Raw genomic sequence first — 16,888 nt, forward strand, 5'->3', positions numbered from 1 at the left:
TATGTTGAAAAACAAATGATAGTCCCACTAAGCGCAAACCAGATGAGATGGAGTATTGCTGCAGAATGCTGTGTTAGTTATGCTGGTTAAGTGTGCCTTGAATTCTAAATAAATCACAGTGTCACCAGCAAAGCACCCACACAGCATCACACCTCCTCCTCCATGCTTCACGGTGGGAACCACACATGCGGACATAAGTTGTTCACCTACTCTGCGTCTCACAAAGACATGGCGGTTGGAACCAAAAATCTCTCATTTGGACTCATCCGACCAAAGGACATATTTCCACCGGTCTAATGTCCATTGCTCGTGTTTCTTGGCCCAAGCAAGTCTCTTCTTCTTATTGGTGTCCTTTAGTAGTGGTTTCTTTGCAGCAATTTGACCATGAAGGCCTGTTTCACGCAGTCTCCTCTGAACAGTTGATGTTTAGATGTCTGATACTTGAACTCTGTGAAGCATTTATTTGGACTGCAAGCTGAGTTGCAGTTAATTCTAATGAACTTATCCTCTGCAGCAGAGGTAACTTTGCATCTTCCTTTCCTGTGGCGGTCCTCATGAGAGCCAGTTTCATCATAGCGCTTGATGGTTTTTGCGACTGTACTTGAAGAAACTTTCAAAGTTCTTGAAATTTTCCGCATTGACTGACTTTCATGTCAGTCATGTGTGGGTACATCATGTGTGCACTGTTCAGATCTTTGGTACGCCAGACTCAATCAAACACTCAAAACTAGTAACTGAAAGAAAACAACTGCTACTGGTATATGAACTGGGTCTGTACGTAGGGCTTTCTATATCTGTGTGTGTTGTGGCTCAATGACTGAGGCCTCTCCCTCCCCTCTCTCATTCTGTTATCTCCCTCCTTGTTCTCCATCCCGGCCCTCCTTCCCTGCTCTCCCTTCCTGCTCTACTTCCCTGTTGTCCCTACCTCCTCCCATCTCCTCCTCTGCTCTCATTCCCTGTTCTCCCTCCCTGCTCTCCCTCCCTGCTCTCCCTCCCTGTTCTCCCACCATGTTCTCCTTCCCTACTCTCCCTCCCTGTTCTCCATCCCTGTTCTCCTTCCCTACTCTCCCTCCCTACTCTCCCTCCCTGTTCTCCCTCCCTGCTCTCCCTCCCTGTTCTCCCACCATGTTCTCCTTCCCTACTCTCCCTCCCTGTTCTCCATCCCTGTTCTCCTTCCCTACTCTCCCTCCCTACTCTCCCTCCCTGTTCTCCCTCCCTGCTCTCCCTCCCTACTCTCCCTCCCTACTCTCCCTCCCTGTTCTCCCACCATGTTCTCCTTCCCTACTCTCCCTCCCTGTTCTCCCACCATGTTCTCCCTCCCTGTTCTCCATCCCCGTTCTCCTTCCCTACTCTCCCTCCCTACTCTCCCTCCCTGTTCTCCCTCCCTGTTCTCCTTCCCTACTCTCCCTCCCTACTCTCCCTCCCTGTTCTCCTTCCCTACTCTCCCTCCCTACTCTCCCTCCCTGTTCTCCATCCCTGTTCTCCATCCCTGTTCTCCTTCCCTACTCTCCCTCCCTACTGTTCTCCCTCCCTGTTCTCCCCTCCCTGCTCTCCCTCCCTACTCTCCCTCCCTGTTCTCCCTCCCTGCTCTCCCTCCCTACTCTCCCTCCCTGTTCTCCCACCATGTTCTCCTTCCCTACTCTCCCTCCCTGTTCTCCCACCATGTTCTCCCTCCCTGTTCTCCATCCCCGTTCTCTTTCCCTACTCTCCCTCCCTACTCTCCCTCCCTGCTCACCCTCCCTACTCTCCCTCCCTGTTCTCCCTCCCTGCTCTCCCTCCCTGTTCTCCCACCATGTTCTCCTTCCCTACTCTCCCTCCCTGTTCTCCCTCCCTGCTCTCCCTCCCTACTCTCACTCCCTGTTCTCCCTCCCTGCTCTCCCTCCCTGTTCTCCATCCCTGTTCTCCTTCCCTACTCTCCCTCCCTGCTCTCACTCCCTGTTCTCTCTCCCTGTTCTCCTTCCTTGCTCTCTCTCCCTGCTCTCCAGGCCTATAAGGAGCATGAGCTGTTGCGCCTGGTCTACTTTGGTGGTGTTGACCCTTCACTGCGTAAGGAGGTGTGGCCCTTCCTCCTGGGCCACTACCAGTTTGGCATGTCTGAGGATGACAGGAAAGAGGTTGGTGTCCCCCTTGCCATCGGAGGTCACCACCAAACCCCTTGATCTCCGACCCCTGACACTTGCCCTGTGACACTGTGCAGGTGGATGAGCAGGTGCGGGCGTGCTACGAGCAGACCATGAGCGAGTGGCTGGGCTGCGAGGCCATCGTGCGGCAGCGGGAGAAGGAGCAGCACGCTGCGGCACTGGCTAAATGCTCGTCCATCTCAGCCAGTGTGGATAATCCAAGCACTGTGCAGAGGATGATGCACCGTGACTCCAATGTCAGCAATGAGGTGACACACACACACACACACGCCCGCCTGCCCATGTGCACACATTTTTTTTTACATTTGACATTTTATTTAACCTTTATCTAACCAGGTAGGCCAGTTGAGAACAATTTCTCATTTACAACTGCGACCTGGCCAAGATAAAGCAAATCAGTGCGACAAAAACAACAACACAGGGTCTGTACATAGTCTTGTGGCACACAGGATACCCGGGAGACCAACATGTTAGCTCTCCAACGCCTCAATAATATGAAACTACAAAGCATATTGTGTAATGTTCATTTGAAGCACCAATAATACACTGCCTTTACGACAGTTATATATCATTACATACAGGCCTACAGAATGACTTGTCCACATGAGTGTTTTGTATGGATAATGTTGTTCCAGGGTTTTATTGACCTGTTTTCTCCCCTGCTTGTTCTCTGGTACTACTCATGCCAGTCCTCCCAGAGCTGCAGCTCAGACAGACAGAGCCTGGCTCGCTTGCAGAGTGACTCTGACAGCAGTACCCAGGTACCCATATAGACAGAGATCCTCTTAAATATATAAAATGCATTCCATATGTAATTCTATGCCCCTCTACACATAATGAACAGTAATGAATTATTTATAATTGATGAACAATAAGAATAATAACACACACAGAGCTGAATATACACTCACTTGTATACACAAAGGCGACTTAGTCTCACAGGACTGAAAAGAGAACTATAGAACAATGTCCTGAGCTTACCTGTGGTGTACAACTTTATTTTGGTCCACCAATCACTATTCTAGTGGAAATATGTTGTATTTTGGCTTCAAGTTCAAAATCGAAGAGCACTTCAGAAAGCTAAAAATAGTTCCATGACAGTTTTTGTAATGTTCATACCAAAAACACCTTTCATATTACAACTGTGCGATTACTATTGTTCCAAAACTATGGAATTACCTTAGTCTTTTACAGTCTTTAGCTTTTTTGAACCAATATCGCTCTCTCTCCTGCTAGTTCTTCACATCCTCCCTTCCCTTCCCTTACACGAGCCTGCTTCCCTTTGACTTGTTCTTTCAGGTGTTTGAGTCTGTGGAGGAAGTGGAACAGATCGAGACAGAGCCCAAGAGTGAGGAGGCCAAGCCGGTTCCCAAGATCCCCAATGGAGGAGGCCTGCCCAACGTGGCCAGCTCCCCAGACTCGGGGCATCCCTCCTCTCGCAACTTCTCTGTCACCTCGGGCATGTCAGACCACTCTCTGAGCACAGAGGACAGCACTGTGCCGGACACCAACCCCAAAACCACCATCAGTACTCCTCCACATCTGACCCCAGCCCAACAGATCCCAGTTAAAGTCCATCAGGAAGAGTTGGAAGCAGATGACCCAAATGTCCAACCCCTGGCCCTGCAGGGTGAGAAGGACCTCCAGGCCAAGGACCGGCCAGATAAGGAGGAAAAAGAGAAGGAAGGGAGTGTGACTGAAGTGGCCCAAGATACTGAGGACACCAAGACAGAAGATCCAGAGGTAAAAATGGGGGAAAATCCAGAGACAGCGGAGGACAAGGCAGCAGACCCAGCTGAGCTAGAGAGCCTGAAAATAGAAGAAGAGAAGACTTCCATGACTCTATCTAATGAGAAAGATGAGGGAAGGACCTCTGAAAAGGAAGACAGCAAGTTACCAAAAGCAGAAGTGGATGCTGTAAAAGGAACAGTGGAGTCCAAAACAGATGAGTCCAAAACAAAGGAGGCTAAAGAGCCTGATGCAGAAGTGATGAAAATGTTGGATGGAGAGCCAACAATGCAAGTACACACAGAGGAGATGCAGTCACTGGAACCTGGGGAGTCAGGAGAAACAAAGGAGAACAAAGGACCAGAACCAGAGTCTGTAGATCCAGAAGACAATAAGACATCCCAAACATACAATAGAGAACCAAAAGGGGAGAATACATCGATATCAATGGTGACTGCAGAAGCAACGGAAGACACAGCATCAGAACTGGATGATGAAAGAACTTCAGACACAGGGGCTGGAGAAACAAAGAGTGCTGAAACAACAGAGGTAAAGGAAGCCAAGGCAACAAATGTAGAAAAGACAGAAACTGAGAAGGGAGTAGAAGCCAATCAGACTTTGAAATCTGAAGAGGTAGTCGAAACAAAGGTGTATAAGACAGTGTCATCAGAAGAGGTTGCAGAGGCAAAAGTGGAGGAGATAAAAAGATCTGAGGAAGTGGGAGAAATAGAGGAGGAGGAGACCATACTATCTGAGGCCAAGCTGCCAGAGTCAGAGAAGAATAAAAGCCCTGTTGCAGATACCAGGGTGGCAAGAGCAATGGATAGCACCACCAGGCTCGAAGAGGCTCTGGCCACCACAGAATTAGACGAGGCTCCTTGGGCCATTGAGATGGAGGAGATTTCCTCAGCTAAATTCTCCATGGTCCTACCGTGGGACAGGAAGGGCCTGTGTAAAAGCTCCGGGGTCGGGGCTGCTCTCTCTGAGGGCTCAGTTCACCATCTGGAGCTCCGTTTGGAGGAGAAGGAGAAGTGCAAGCCCAGCCCTGAGGGCACAGAGTCCATCATGTTTGAGGAGCCTGAGATGGAGAGCCTCTTCCCTAAATTTGATTTCCTGACCGCGGGAGGAGAGCTGAAAATCTCTCCAGTGCCATCCATCGGAACCACCTACTCTGTAGGCACTTGGCATTTCATTTTTTAGAATAAAAGTTTGGAATAATCGAGATCTATTTAGGTGTTTGGTTATTCTTTAAAATTTGTGTGGTGGTTTTGCACCTTTGTTGTAGCAAGAGCTTTTGGACATGTACACAATCAACCTGCATCGCATTGAGAAGGATGTCCAGAGGTGTGACAGAAACTACTGGTACTTTACCCCTGCCAACCTGGAGAAGCTGCGCAACATCATGTGCAGGTAAAATAAAAACAATGCCATTCATGATTCTCTACTCCACTTTTGTAGAAAGGTTTGTAAATAATCTAGCACTCATTATGTTATGTGTGGAGCGCAATTAATACATGGAAAATTGGAAGAATGAATGAGTCACACTACATAGTACATGATGCTGACTTCTCTTCGCAGCTATATCTGGCAGCACCTGGAGATTGGCTATGTGCAGGGCATGTGTGACCTGCTAGCTCCCCTCCTTGTCATCCTGGATGATGGTGAGTTAACGCTGTGAGTCAAGGCTGTGAGCTGTGTTGTGTTCCTCCCTCACTCTCCTCCTTGGTAGTTGTGATATTGATTCTGCGATGGCCGCAAAATGTGTCAACCTTCAAGATCATTTTTTCTTCTTAAATGTGATTTGACTTGATCAGTAATTTTTTAAAGGGGGGCTGAACTCACCGATTCCGCATGAGTTTTTCTGATGCTCATTAAGAAAAAAAAAAGATTTGCATCATGTGGTTCAATGTGGGTGTGTTATGTTTGCTATAATGTACCCTGACAGTTACTGTTGTTTGTCTCTATTGAGTAACGGTAGCAACATTTCGCCCTCGAAATAGAATTAATATAAGATAAATCCAGAAATGTGTAATTAATTTAGACGTTTTTGCCAAGCTGGTCTTAATCGTGCAATTTTACATCTATCTAAGGTGCAGTATTTCTCAAGTAAAGAAACTGTATGAAAACTAGTAGTGCACTGCAGAAAGTATCGAGCCAGCTGCTACTGCGCTCTGAACTGATTTCTGAGAACATGTCTACAATTTATCATCAGCAAGCTGTCAAATTATCGTAAATAGAGCACATGCTGCACACTGTTTATCAGTGACTTTTGTTTTTTCCTTAAATAACCATCTGTCCTATGCAACTATACCAAACGTAACATATCATACTAATTTGAGTGTCTTGGATTTACATTTACTATGTTACATCTAGTCTATGAGACCAGGCTGGGAAGAGACTGCTCCGATCAGGGTAGAAATGCTTCACCATATGTTGAAAGTGATCACTCAGAATGGCTGTTTATTTATTGGTGTTTACCTTGCCTTCTAAGGGGTTGAGTGGCCCTAAACCAGGAAAATGCACCCCACATCATAACAGAGTTGCCAGATCCCTCATTTACACAAGTGTTTCCTTTACTTTAGCAGTTACTTGTAGCAGGCACATTGAGCAGGCAGGCCATGTTAGATGAATCAGCTTATCAAGTCACTGGCGAGTGACAAAGTGCTTCAGTGTCATTTTGTTGTTCAACTATTACCGTAGTGTGCGTCCCGTCTGGCAGAGTTTTTTAGCCAATCATATTACAAAACAGGTCGTGGCGGGACACAAGATGCTCATGAATGGGTTGACAAGTGGCAGTTGGGATGCAAATGCATATTGTCTCAATTCTCATTTGCCCACAACAGTGGCAGACTGGAGTGATCACTATCAAACAGATCAGCAAGTTGCCACTTGATAAAGGGCTTAATCGTGCATCGATGTGACACACTGATATGACGTCACCACGTCAGAAAATAATGCTGGGTTCTTGTTACAAGACAATCATGGAGTAAAGACATGTTGAAGTTTACCTCTGAGTCCAGTTGATTCAATCCAGTATAATATCCTAACTTAGCACAAGTTGTAAGTATAGGATTGAACAATGGCGAAGAGGATAATGTTTGAAAATGATAATTTTTTGAAAAGTGAGTTAAATGGTCGACAAAATGGAAAGCACCATGCCACAGTTTGACTGCTACAGTGAACCTGCTACGCTGACGTTCTGCTCTTGAGCAAGGTAGTTAACGCCCAACAATAACTGCTCTCTCGGCACCGATGATGTGGACGTTGATTAAGGCAGTCCCCTGCACCTCTCTGATTCAGAGGGGTTGGATTAAATGTGGAAGACACATTTCGGTTGAATGCATTCAGTTGTACAACTGACTAGGCATTCCCCTTTCCCTTGTGCCACAAGTGAACACGGCATTCGCGAGACTGACACAGAAAACTGGTGAGACAGTTCAGCAATTTGTTACTCATCTTAGACAAGCAGCTAAGGACTGTGACTTTACAGGAGATAAGAACAATCAGATTAGAGGTGCCATACTGAGCAAGTGTTATACAGAATATTTGCGGCGAAAGCTATTGGAGGAGGGCCCTAGGCTAACATTAGCGCGGTTACTCAAGCCAAAATGTGAAAGAACTGAAGTGCAAATGTCCACCATGCATGTGAGTACAGATGCGAAGGATGATGAGATCATGTTTTAAACAAGGAAGGGAAATGTCACAAACGGGTCAGAGACAGAATGTAGACAGAAAATATAAATCAGAGAAAGTTTGCTCCCTTTGTGGACATGATCATTTTGCAAAGGACCCTGCTTGTCCAGCATGCGGGCAGACCTGCAAGAAGTGTAACCGAAAGGATAGTTTTACAAAAATGTGCAAGACCAAAGATAACTCGAAACAGATTGTGAAATGTGTTGATTCAGAGGAACCAAACAGAGACTATGCATCTGTGCATGAGAACTGTAACTCAGACAGGATCCCGTTCTCAGTGGGAGGGGACAATTTATTCATGTTAATTGATTCTTGGGCCACAACTAACATAGTAGATGAGAGCACATGGGAAAAGCTGAAAGCCACAGAAATCAGGTGTCGTTTATGACTGACTGATAAAAAGCTATATGTATACTCATCAAACGAGCCAATACCAGTGAAAGGAGTTTTCACATGCCAAATAAAGCTAGGCAAGCGCAGCACACAGACTGAGTTCACTGTGACAGAGAGCCGTTGCTAGGGAAAGAGACTGCCGTTAAATTGGGTGTGTCAAAAGTGGGTGTTGGCAGAGCAGCAGTGACAGATGTGAAAGCACAGATAAAACAGCAGTACCCCAAGCTGGTTGAAGGGATGGGTAAGCACAACACAAGGCTGATCAACCTACATGTTGATGAAAACATGACACCAGTAGCACAGGCCATTAGGCGTGCTCCATTCCACCTGAGTGAAGCTGTGGAGAAAAAGATAGAGGAACTACAAAACATGGACTAAGCGAGAGAGTGGATGGTGTCACGCCATTGGTGAATCCAGAGGTGGTAGTGCCAAAACCGAACGGGGACATAAGACTGTGTTTGGACATGAGACAAGTGAACACAGCAATCATATGTGGCAGGTTCCCAATCCCCACAGTAGATTAACTTTTGCAAGGAATAAATGGGTCTGTCATGCTCAGTAAACTGGATCTTAAATGGGGCTACCATCAATTGGAGATGAAACCAGGGCTGTGGACTGACTCTCAACTCAGAGAAATTTCAGTTCAACATGAACAAGATGTTTATGGGCATGCTACTCTCACAGAAGGGCATCGGTCCCATAGCTGAAATAGTGAGGGCAGTGGTCGAGGCCAGGGAGCTTGAGACTTCATCAGAGGTTCCTATCTTTCTAGGTTCAGTGGGTTACAGCAGTAGGTTCATTCCCCAGTTCTCTACATTCTCAGAGCCTCTGCAGAAGTTGGACACAACGTTCCACTTTAGACTGGAACAGAAGATGTTTCAGACATTAAAAGACTGTCTGAAACCACGACTCTTGCATACGTTGACAAAGATGCTCCCACAAAAGTAATAGCAGATGCAGAACCAGTGGACTTAGGAGCTGTGCTTGTGTAAGAATAACACAGATAAATGGACAGTGAGCTGGAGACATGGGATCATGGTGCTGAGGAGAAAGGGAAATCCTAGATCTATGCAGACAACCGTCGCAGAGCCAAGTAGTCTGACGTGGACATCGGAGACCAGGATCTCCTAAAACTGGACAAAACAAACAAGTTCACAACAACCTTAAAGGTGTCTATCTCTGATAAGCTACCCAGGAAAGGGCTGAAAATAGCGCATAATAATATATGTAGCCTTAGAAATAAGGTTCATGAATTCAATAGCTTGCTAACATCAGATAACATTCATATGTCAGCCATTTCTGAGACTCACTTAGATACTTAATTTATTGATACATACAGCAGCAGCAATATAAAGATATAACATCTATAGAAGAGACAGGAATGCTTATGGGGGAGTTGTGCCTGTATATATTCAGAGCCATATCCCTGTAATACTTAGAGAAGATCGTATGTCATGTGTTATTGAAGTGTTGTGGTTGCAGATTTACCTGACACATCTAAAGCCTTTTCTTTTCGGCCACCAAGTGCTAACACTTAGTCAGTATCTAAATAATATGTGTGAAATGCTTGATAGTGTATGTGATGTAAACATAGAGGTCTTGTCACGACTTCCATCGAAGTCGTTTCCTCTCCTTGTTCGGGCGGTGTTCGGTGGTCGGCGTCACCGGTCTTCTAGCCATTGTCGATCCATCTTTCATTTTCCATTTGTTTTGTATTGTTTTCCTACACACCTGGTTTCAATTTCCCAAATGTATTGTTGTGTATTTAACCCTCTGTTTCCCCCCCATGTCTTTGTGTGGAATTGTTTATTGTAAGTGCTTGTACACATTTTACTGGTGAGCGTCGGGCTTTGTACCCATGTTTTTTTATTTCGTTATGCCGTTGGTTTTACAATTAAACTGCTCCGGCTATTACCTAGTTCTGCTCTCCTGCATCTGACGTCCCTGCCACCAGTTACAGGTCTACTTTTTGGGGACCTAAATATTGACTGTTTTTCGTCAAGCTTTCCGTTTAAGAGGAAGCTTCTCACTGTAACCAGTGCCTGTAATCTGGTTCAGGTTATTAATCAACCTACCAAGGTGTTTACAAACACTACAGGAACAAGATCATCCACATGTATTGATGACATTTTTACTAATAGCTGTATCCGTACCCATTGGATGCAATGATCACAATATTGTGGCTATATCCAGGAAAGCTAAAGTTCCAAAAGCTGGGCCTAAAATAGTGTATAAGAGATCATACAAAAGATTTAGCTTTGACTCATGTGGATGGTGTTAAAAATATTTGTTGGTCTGATGTGATTAGATTAATAAGGAGCATCCAGACGCAGAACATTGATGAATTTATTCAATTGCATCTTCCAATTATTGATAAACATGCACCTGTTAAGAAACTGACTGTTAGAACTGTTCATGCTCCATGGATTTATGAGGAATTGAAAAACTGTATGGTTGAAAGAGATGAGGCAAAAGGAGTGGCTAATAAGTCTGGCTGCACATCTGACTGGCTGACTTACTGCAAATTGAGAAATGATGTGACTGAACTAAAAAAAAAAAAGAACTGTATTATGAAGCCAAGATTAATGATATAAAAACCTTTGATAAAATGATATGATGTGCAGAAAGATAAATTCAACTTCATCTTTCATGGAATCAGATGGTTTATTCATCACCAAACCAGAGCTTGAACGATTCATTGACGAGAGATACCTACGAACTCAAAGGAACATGTCGCTGGCTTCGGAGGATTCAGGCATTGAGGACAACCAACCCACCCAATCAACAAAACATACCAAAACCAGGTTGGCTAATAGGTATCAACGATGGAACCAAACCATCCCCTAGTAAGACCATCCCCACTCGTGTGTGGCGAGTGGGGAGAGATTTACTGAAATGGATGTTGACTTGTTAAATCCATCAATGAAAGGCTTGCCAACCTTGATATCTTGGATATATTACAAGAGGACATCAATGCATTATGTGTAGTCTAGAATTCAGCCAATGTCAGATTGATGATCTAAGGAAAGCGAACATGGCGCTGAAAGGTACTGTAGACTCTATTCATAGCACGGTGGAGGTGGTGCAAAGGGAGAACAAACAACTTAAAGAAACCTTGCTTGATGTACAGTGTCGATCAATGTGGGACAATCTAATATTCTCAGGGATACCGGAGAATGACACAGTCCGAGACTTTATGTCAACTCAACTAAAACTGCCCACTGATGTTGTGCCTAATGTCACTTTCTTCAGAGTCCATAGAATAGGTAAGGCCTCTGGAAATAGGCCACGGGCTATTATTGCATGTTTTGACAAATTTAAGCAAAAGGAAATGACAAAGAACATGGGCAGAGAACTCAGAAACACTGATTTTGGAAAGAATGATAATTTCCCCATCGAGATCAATAAAAGGAGAAAAAAACTATATCCCATCATGAAGGAAAAGCGTTGCCTGAATCAACGAGTCTCCATGGTGATGGATAAACTTTATATCAATGGGCAATTGTATCGGGACTCTAGAGTAATTCCCTGGCTGTTTTAATTCAATGTTCAAATCTGAGTTTGTGTTGTAGTGTATCATGACAACTTCAATTATAATGAATATATGCTCTATTGATCGCCACTATAATGAATACATGCTCTATTGATCTCCACTATAATGAATACATGCTCTATTGATCTCCACTATAATGAATACCTGCTCTATTGATCTCCACTATAATGAATACATGCTCTATTGATCTCCACTATAATGAATACATGCTCTATTGATCTCCACTATAATGAATACATGCTCTATTGATCTCCACTATAATGAATACATGCTCTATTGATCTCCACTATAACGAATACATGCTCTATTGATCTCCACTATAATGAATACATGCTCTATTGATCTCCACTTGACAAGGAAAGGGCTGCATATAGCTCAGGTTAATGTATGTAGCCTACCTAACAAGATACATGAGGTTTTTAACTTGGTCAACATAAATAATATTCATATTTTGGCTTTGACCGAAACGCATTTAGATGTATCTGTAAATGATTAACATTAACATTAATGGATATTCATTCATGGCAAATTAACATTCATGGATAGAGTCTACTGAGAAGGGATAGAAATAGCAATGGTGGGGGTGTAGCACTGTATATTCAGAATCATATACCTTTTAAGAGGAGCGATGACCTTAATGTATGGTTGATACATTTGATGTTGCCAATTATTTTGTATGTTTTCTTAATTGTCAAAATGGCGAAACTTAGGCAGGAAATGCCAACAACAAATAGTGTGCCGTCTACTCATGTAAAAAATACAAAGATCACAACAAAAAAAGAATTGCATGTTTGAATTTTATCAGGTTAGTGTGGGAGAGGTGGAAAAAGTATTGTATTGTTATCGATCAATAATGACAAACCTGACATTGACAACTTAGATGGAAAGCTACTGAGGATGGTAGTTGACGATAGCCACTCCTATCTGTCATTTCTTTATCCGAGCTTAGAGGAAAGCCTTTGTCCTCAGGCCTGGAGGGAAGCCAAAGTCATGCATCTACACGAGAGTGGTAGAGCAGCCTTTGCTGGTTCTAACAGCAAACCTATAAGCTTGCTGCCAGCTCTTAGCAAACTGTTGGAAAAAATTGTGTTTGACCAAATACAATGCTACTTCTCTGTAAATAAATTAACAAAATACTTTTAGCATGCTTCTAGAGAAGGGCACTCAGCATGTACTGCACTGAAACAAATAACTGATGAATGGTTGAAAGAAATTGATATCAAGAAGATTATGGGAGCTGTACTGTTAGTGCAGCATTTGATATTATTGACCATAACCTGTTGATGAGGTAATGCATGTGTTATGACATTTCAACCTCTGCAATATCGTGGATTCAGAGGTATCTATCTAATAGAACTGAGAGTGTTTTCTTTAATGGAAGCTTCTCTAATGTCAAACATGTAATGTGTGGTGTACCACAGGGCAGCTCTCTAGGCCCTCTAATCTTTTCTATTTTTACCAATGACCTGCCACTGGCATTAAACAAAGCATATGTGTCCATGTATGCTGATGATTCAACCATATATGCATCAGAAACCACAGCTAATGAAGTCTGAAACCCTTAACAAAGAGTTGCAGTCTGTTTTGGAATGGGTGGCCAGTAATAAACTGTCCTGAACATCTCTAAAACTAAGAGCATTGTATTTGGTACAAAAGTTCTAGACCTCAGCTGAATCTGGTAATGAATGGTGTGGCTGTTGAACAAGTTGAGGAGACTAAACTACTTGGTGTAGATTGTAAACTGTCATGGTCAAAACATATAGATTCAATGGATGAAAAGATGGGGAGAGGTCTGTCCGTAATAAATAGATGCTCTGATTTTTTGACACCACACTCCTCAAAGCAAGTCCTGCGGGTTCTAGTTTTATCTTATCTTGATTATTGTCCAGTCATATGGTCATGTTCTGCAAAGAAAGACCTAGTTAAGCTGCAGCTGGCCCTGAACAGAGTGACACGTCTTGCTCTTCATTGTAATCAGAGGGCTAATATTAATACTATGCATGTCTTGGCTAAGAGTTGAGGAAAGATCAAATTTGTTTGCATAGTCAACTTACACACAGCACTGACACCCACACTTACCCCAGCAGACATGCCACCAGGGGTCTTTTCACAGTTCCCAGGTCCAGAACAATTTCAAGGAAACGTACAGTATTATACAGAGCCATGAGTGTATGGAACTCCCTTCCATTTTATATAGTGCAAGAGAACAGCAAACCTGGTTTCACAAAACAAATAGAGCAACACCTCACGGCACAACGCCTCTCCCCCATGTGACCTACTTGTGTGTATGTCCTGTCATGTATGTGTAACTGATAGATGTACACACACATTACATGTTAATGATTTTAAATGTATGCAAATTGTAAAGTATTTTGTCTGTAATGCATTTTTAGTTATATGTCGGACCCCAGTAAGACTAGCTGAGGGTTTCCTAATGGGGACCTAATAAATATAAATAAATAAATAAATAAAAGGGTACCACATACTGATCAGCAAAGAGGGAAACAATTTGGTTGTTCAGTCTAACCAGTATTACATAAATACAACATTTGTGAAAAGGTACACAACTGAGGAGCCAGCTCCACAACCAATGGACACCACTCATCTGAAAGAGACTGTGGAACAGAACCCTACTCTAAGTCCAAACCCAAACCAGGCAGGCCTCACAGACAAATCAAACGGACACAGAAGAGAACAGACTTTGTCATTAAATAATGATAAAGGTTAAATACATTTTTTAAAATGTAAGGGGTAAAGAAATCAAGTATAAACTGAAAAGTGGTAAGTACAAAGCACTAATGAAAAGACTCTAAATGTTTGAGTTATGCTGTGAAAAATAATGTTTTGTTACAGTAAGAAAGTAAGCTTATAAAGAAAAGTTGATTAGGAAAACCAAACTAGTAAGATACTGGGAACAGATGTTTATTTGTTTATTGGTAAGACAATGGTTGCTATCAGTGGAGGCTGGTGGGAGGAGCTATAGGAGGAAGGGCTCATTGTAATTGCTGGAATGGAATAAATGAAACGATATCAAACACATCAAACATATGGAAACCACGTTTGACTCCATTCCAATTATTACATTTCAGTCAGTACACAGAGCCCGTCCTCCTATAGCTCCTCCCACCAGCCTCAACTGGTTGCTATGCAGGTAAAGAAACAAGTTTTGTTGTGTATGTTAGGTTGAAGTTTATGTCCAAGTAAAGGGTGAGGGTTGTGTATTGATGTAACGTACTGATAGGATGTCACCACTATTAAATAATGCTGGGTTCTAGTTACACCGACTGTCGTCGAGTAAAGACATGTTGAAGTTTACCTCTGAGTCCGGCTGATTCAATTCAGTATAATATCCTAACTTAGCACAAGTTGTAAGTATAGGTTTGAACAATGACTTAGGGGCCAAGTGTTCTTTTAACATAACATAGGCAACGTGTTTTCTTTCCTCCCCCTCTCTCCATCTTTCCTCCCTCTCTCTCCATCTTTCCTCCCCCTCTCTCCATCTTTCCATCTTTCCTCCCCCTCTCTCCATCTTTCATCCCTCTCTCCATCTTTCCTCCCCCTCTCTCCATCTTTCCTCCCTCTCTCTCCATCTTTCCTCCCTCTCTCTCCATCTTTCCTCCCTCTCTCTCCATCTTTCCTCCCTCTCTCTCCATCTTTCCTCCCTCTCTCTCCATCTTTCCTCCCTCTCTCTCCATCTTTCCTCCCCCTCTCTCCATCTTTCCTCCCCCTCTCTCTATCTTTCCTCCATCTTTCCTCCCTCTCTCTCCATCTTTCCTCCCTCTCTCTCCATCTTTCCTCCCTCTCTCTCCATCTTTCCTCCATCTTTCCTCCCCCCCTCTCCATCTTTCCTCCCCCTCTCTCCATCTTTCATCCCTCTCTCTCCATCTTTCATCCCTCTCTCCATCTTTTCTCCCCCTGCCTTTTTCTTTCCTCCCCTTCTCTCCATCTTTCCTTCCTCTCTCTCCATCTTTCCTCCCCCTCTCTCCATCTTTCCTCCCCCTCTCTCCATCTTTCATCCCTCTCTCCATCTTTTCTCCCCCTGCCTTTTTCTTTCCTCCCCTTCTCTCCATCTTTCCTCCCCCTCTCTCCATCTTTCCTCCCCCTCTCTCCATCTTTCCTCCCCCTCTCTCCATCTTTCCTCCCCCTCTCTCCATCTTTCCTCCCCCTCTCTCCATCTTTCCTCCCCCTCTCTCCATCTTTCCTCCCTCTCTCTCCATCTTTCCTCCCTCTCTCTCCATCTTTCCTCTCTCCATCTTTCCTCCCCCTCTATCCATCTTTCCTCCCTCTCTCTCCATCTTTCCTCCCCCTCTATCCATCTTTCCTCCCTCTCTCTCCATCTTTCCTCCCTCTCTCCATCTTTCCTCCCCCTGTCTCCATCTTTCCTCCATCTTTCCATCTTTCCATCTTTCCATCTTTCCTTCCTCTCTCTCCATCTTTCCATCTTTCCTCCCCCTCTCTCCATCTTTCCTCCCTCTCTCCATCTTTCCTCCCCCCTTTCTCAGAGGCCATGGCCTATAGCTGTTTCACTAAGCTCATGAAGAGGATGAATCAGAACTTCCCCCACGGCGGGGCCATGGACACTCACTTTGCCAACATGCGCTCTCTTATCCAGGTGAGGCCACAGAGACCCTTTGTAACTTTTGTATTGGCATGCATCCAGTTGTTATCATGAATAGAAGGATACAGTGAATATAACACATCTAACTTTATGGTCTCCACTAACCCCCATCCTCTCTACTCCCCAACCCATCTCTTTTCCTTCAACTGTATGTCTGGCTTCTCTTTTCTTTGAACTGTCTGCCCTCTCCTACTACTTCCTTCCTTCTCCTACCCTTCTGTAGATACTGGATTCGGAGATCTTTGAGCTCATGCACCAAAATGGCGACTACACCCACTTCTACTTCTGCTACCGATGGTTCCTTCTAGACTTAAAGCGTGGTAATAATGACATCCTGCTATGAGGGGACTTATTACTGTAGGGGCAACACTGAGACTTTAAAATGCATTCCAAACAAAAAACAATGATTGCAAAATTAAACAAACCATAGAAAAATGCATTTATTTGAAGAACAGTACAGATGCAAAGTTTGGTAAAAGAATGATGGAACAAACAGGACAACCCATCATTCTGTTTCCAAACTTTGCATCTGCACTGTTCATCAAATAAATGCCTTTTTCTATGGTGTGTTTAACTTTGCAATCATTGGTTTTTATTTGGCATACATTTCAAAGTGAAAAATTGGAGTCTCAGCATCCCTCTGTTACCGTGGAATTGCCCGTAGCAAATGGCAATTAAACTTAGGGGAGAGTGTGTTTTCATACCATGACCAAATATAAAACGGACATGAAGCAACACAAGATAACAATACCTAGTTATAAT

General features: G+C 43.8%; 1 protein-coding gene across 4 annotated transcripts in view; it reads left to right on the plus strand.

Annotated features, from left to right (window-relative positions):
* LOC118392946 (small G protein signaling modulator 1-like) overlaps positions 1-16,888 on the plus strand; it is a 73,235-nt gene that overhangs the window by 51,860 nt on the left and 4,487 nt on the right. For all 4 annotated transcript variants that reach the window (XM_035784994.2, XM_035784997.2, XM_035784995.2 and 1 more), the window contains 8 exons: positions 1,986-2,114; positions 2,198-2,389; positions 2,831-2,902; positions 3,441-5,042; positions 5,155-5,279; positions 5,448-5,530; positions 16,011-16,120; positions 16,350-16,446. In XM_035784994.2, the coding sequence (XP_035640887.1) occupies positions 1,986-2,114; positions 2,198-2,389; positions 2,831-2,902; positions 3,441-5,042; positions 5,155-5,279; positions 5,448-5,530; positions 16,011-16,120; positions 16,350-16,446 (2,410 nt within the window). The remainder of the gene's footprint in view (positions 1-1,985; positions 2,115-2,197; positions 2,390-2,830; positions 2,903-3,440; positions 5,043-5,154; positions 5,280-5,447; positions 5,531-16,010; positions 16,121-16,349; positions 16,447-16,888) is intronic.

This window comes from Oncorhynchus keta, chromosome 14 (genome assembly GCF_023373465.1).
Source record: "Oncorhynchus keta strain PuntledgeMale-10-30-2019 chromosome 14, Oket_V2, whole genome shotgun sequence".
NCBI lineage: Eukaryota > Metazoa > Chordata > Actinopteri > Salmoniformes > Salmonidae > Oncorhynchus > Oncorhynchus keta.